At 33.0% G+C, this 3,359-nt stretch overlaps 1 protein-coding gene across 1 annotated transcript; it reads right to left on the bottom strand.

Moving 5' to 3' along the window:
• Positions 1-2,742, bottom strand: LOC126770841 (uncharacterized). The gene is made up of 5 exons (XM_050490442.1): positions 2,630-2,742; positions 1,769-2,033; positions 1,315-1,362; positions 657-744; positions 1-460 (listed from the first exon to the last, which is right to left on the bottom strand). The coding sequence occupies exons 1-5, from the start codon at positions 2,700-2,702 to the stop codon at positions 431-433; spliced, it is 504 nt and encodes a 167-aa protein (XP_050346399.1). The 5' UTR covers positions 2,703-2,742; the 3' UTR covers positions 1-430.
• Between the last annotated feature and the right edge of the window lie 617 nt (positions 2,743-3,359).

Below are 3,359 nucleotides of genomic sequence, written 5' to 3'. Positions count from 1 at the left end.
ACACAAATAATAATTAAAAAACACATTAAATAAAATAGCCATACATTTTTAAACATCGTTCGTTTAAAAAAAAGTTAGAATGATTTTCTTACATAAGAAAACACACTATTACGTCATTGTACAACACTTTTAACTTCTTACCGCTTAAGTTATAAAGGTTATTTAGAGGGTGATTTGTTAAACAATGCTGTGTCTTATTCTATCGAATGTCAAACCAATAATGGCAGAAGGGGAGAAAATAGTCTTTAACTAAAAAGCCTTCGTAAAGTTTATAAGTAATGGCTGTTAATGAATTAAAAAAAAAATTTATCTTAAATTAATTACAATGACTTAGTTTTATTAAATATTAAAGCATTTTTATTTTTCTAAATTTAACAAAATCTTCTCGGTTTTTCTTACGCAATAGCTGAAGTTGAAAGCTATCGAGTATTTATAACGTTGTGTTTTCAAAAGGGTTGCCCTAAAACAGATTAAAAATATTTAATACTAAGGAAATTTTTATAACAAAATTTGTTTTATCATTTCACATTTATGAAAGCTACTAATATTTCAGAAAAATTCTACAAAGAAGGACATCGAGCATCTAGGTAGTTACTTTTTTGAGCTTGTTGTAGTAGCTCGTTAGATAAAATGATTAAAAATGATGAAGCGCTTACTAATTTGTATGCGATCCAAGCAACTGTAGTGTTTTCGAGACGAGGGCCCATTAGAGGATTCATTTGACCAAAATAGATCGTGAACCAGCTGAGAACGTAATAAATGACATTATTAAAGAACTTGTATACATTTTACTATAAAATATATTTATATTTCAAACTGGTTAATAGCAGCTTTATTTAAAGGGCGAAGAAGATACATTTGGATAAATCACAAAGGTATTCGAAATTTGTTGTTCTTATTGATGTACAATGCAAAGAACTACCACAGGATCCTGAACCAGCAAAGGAAATTCAGGCGGTTTTTTTTGTTAAATTAAAAAAAAAAACTTTCTACAATATACAAACGTTCCTTACAATCATGAAGTTTAGCAACGGAGGCAGTTTGGATGTTTCCTTCGGTCCTATTTTAAACCGTATATATTGTCCCACAAAAAAGTGACAACCTATGCAATCAAGTTACAGGAGTAATGAGGCTGTCTTTTTTTCCTGGTATTGATGTCATAACTATGACAAATTCGGTAATATTTTTCCGAAAACAAAGTGAAACAATATCATAAACAGATAGCACCATCATAATAATAGAACAAATGATTTCAGTCATTTATTTAAATATAATTACTATATAATTAGGTCATCAAGAGTTTGTTTCACTTACAAAATCCACATGCAGAATGCTGTCAGCATGATACACGCTTGCACGATCCTACATGAAATAAAGAATACAATATAAAAAATATTTATTAGTTTTAGTATAAATTGTCTTAGGGGTGAGTGAGATAGTGTAATTACAGGCATAGTTCCCAATGCTGGTGGCGAATTGGCGATTGTTAATATTTAATTTGGCACCGGCGTCTATGGGTGGAGGTGACCACTGATCATCGAATGGCATAATTGACCGTCCGCCTACCTATTTAATAAAAAAAAATTAAGATTGCTAGTTACACATGTGTCTGATTTCCATCCGACGTATGCAGGTTTCCTCACGATGCTTTTCTTCACTGTAAAATGAAACGTGAAATACACGACAATAACAACGCGAAATAAATCCGGGCTCATACCACATTTTTTTATCTAAATCAACTATGTATTTATAGATTTATGTGTGTTACCCTCGATTTGGTCCTTTTTTCACCATTAGTGGTCCAAATATCAGCATGAGACTAAAGAATGCTGTAATGGCGTAGAGAGGGGTATGAAACGTCTCATACTCTTGTGTTGTTCGTTGTGGTTTCGGTGATGGCGCTGGGGATGGTGCTTGACGTTTCTCACGTAGCTTGTCAATATCATAATGCGGGTAGTCGTACACTCTAAACTGACTCTCGAGTTCCTCTTGTGGCGTTTCATCGTATTGACGGTAGTTCGGATGGCTGACATCTACAGAAATATATTATAAATATAAAACAAATTTAAGGTTAACTACAGGCAGTAAGTATTATTTTTCCTGCCTCGTTGCTCTGTGACTAACTTATAAAGCCGTAATCCCGAGGTACTGGGTTCAAACCCTAGGTTGAGCCAGTAAGAAGTTTTTCTATCTGGAAGTTGGTAGTGTACACCTTTACCCAGAGTTCTCGTGGCTCGATAAGCTTGTATAGTCGTTGGTCCTACGACTTAAACTTTTTGCAGTCGTGTTGGATTACCTTCTTTCCGGATTATGAGAGTGAGGATATAGAGAGTGAATCTGTGTTTGAGCACACACTTGAGATTGTTCACCATGGCCAAAAAAAAGAGATTTATAACTAATAAATATGAGGATCCGATAGGTGGTGTTATGGTGGAGAAAAGTTATTAATAAATTCTACCTTATAAGCCAAATGAGCTTTTGTTCACAAAATAATATGTTGGCTAAGTACCGCAATAGAAAATCACTAAATCTGGACTCGATAAAGGGTTCTGTTGTTTTTACATACTTTTAAATTTCATACAAAAAATGGGGCTTTCAACAGTTACTTTATAGATAATTAATTATTAACCTTGTGGTCTCTGTTTAATATAAGGATCAATCGCGTCGTACTTTTGTTTAACTTTTTCGTCTTTATGTATCATTTTGAGGCCTTCAATTATATTATTGACAAACAATCCTAATATTTTTTATTCTAAAAAATTTGACAAATACATGTCTATTTTTTTTTTAATTTTCCGTATAGAATTACTTTTTCTATTTTATTGTTGGCCATTTAGTACAGGTAATTATAGAAAAGTAATGGTCGTAAATACAATAAAATACTTGTAATACGTTGAAATTATTAAATATTTATATACATATTATGCTAAGAGAACAAAATATAGCTTAGATAAATAATCTGTAACGTTTTAATCACGTCGAAGAACTAGTATCTATCGAAGTTCCCGAGGCTCTATCAATATCGGTCGACCATCTCGATCGATGGGTATGCGCGCGCACACTATAATGACTCAATTATCCGCTTAGAGGAGGCGTGGTACACTACGCTATGTCTTCATTACAAGAAATCGCTTTATATGGAATTGGAGTCTATTTATTTAAATATTAAAGTGTTAGTTGAATTAGTAAATAAAGCAAACCGAGTTGTCAAATAGAAACAAATTCTATTTATAAATTTTTCATTTACCCCTCTCGATAATCTTATAACTTGTGTTGTGAGTGGGGACAACAATAGTCCAAGGGGACAGAATCGAACCTGCGACTTTTACATCGCTAGGCGGCCAATAAGCCTCTGTGCT

This window comes from Nymphalis io, chromosome 9, assembly GCF_905147045.1.
Source record: "Nymphalis io chromosome 9, ilAglIoxx1.1, whole genome shotgun sequence".
Classification (NCBI taxonomy): Eukaryota; Metazoa; Arthropoda; class Insecta; order Lepidoptera; family Nymphalidae; genus Nymphalis; species Nymphalis io.
Note: the sequence above shows the minus strand (reverse complement) of the source record. Positions and strands in the feature narration are given on the sequence as shown.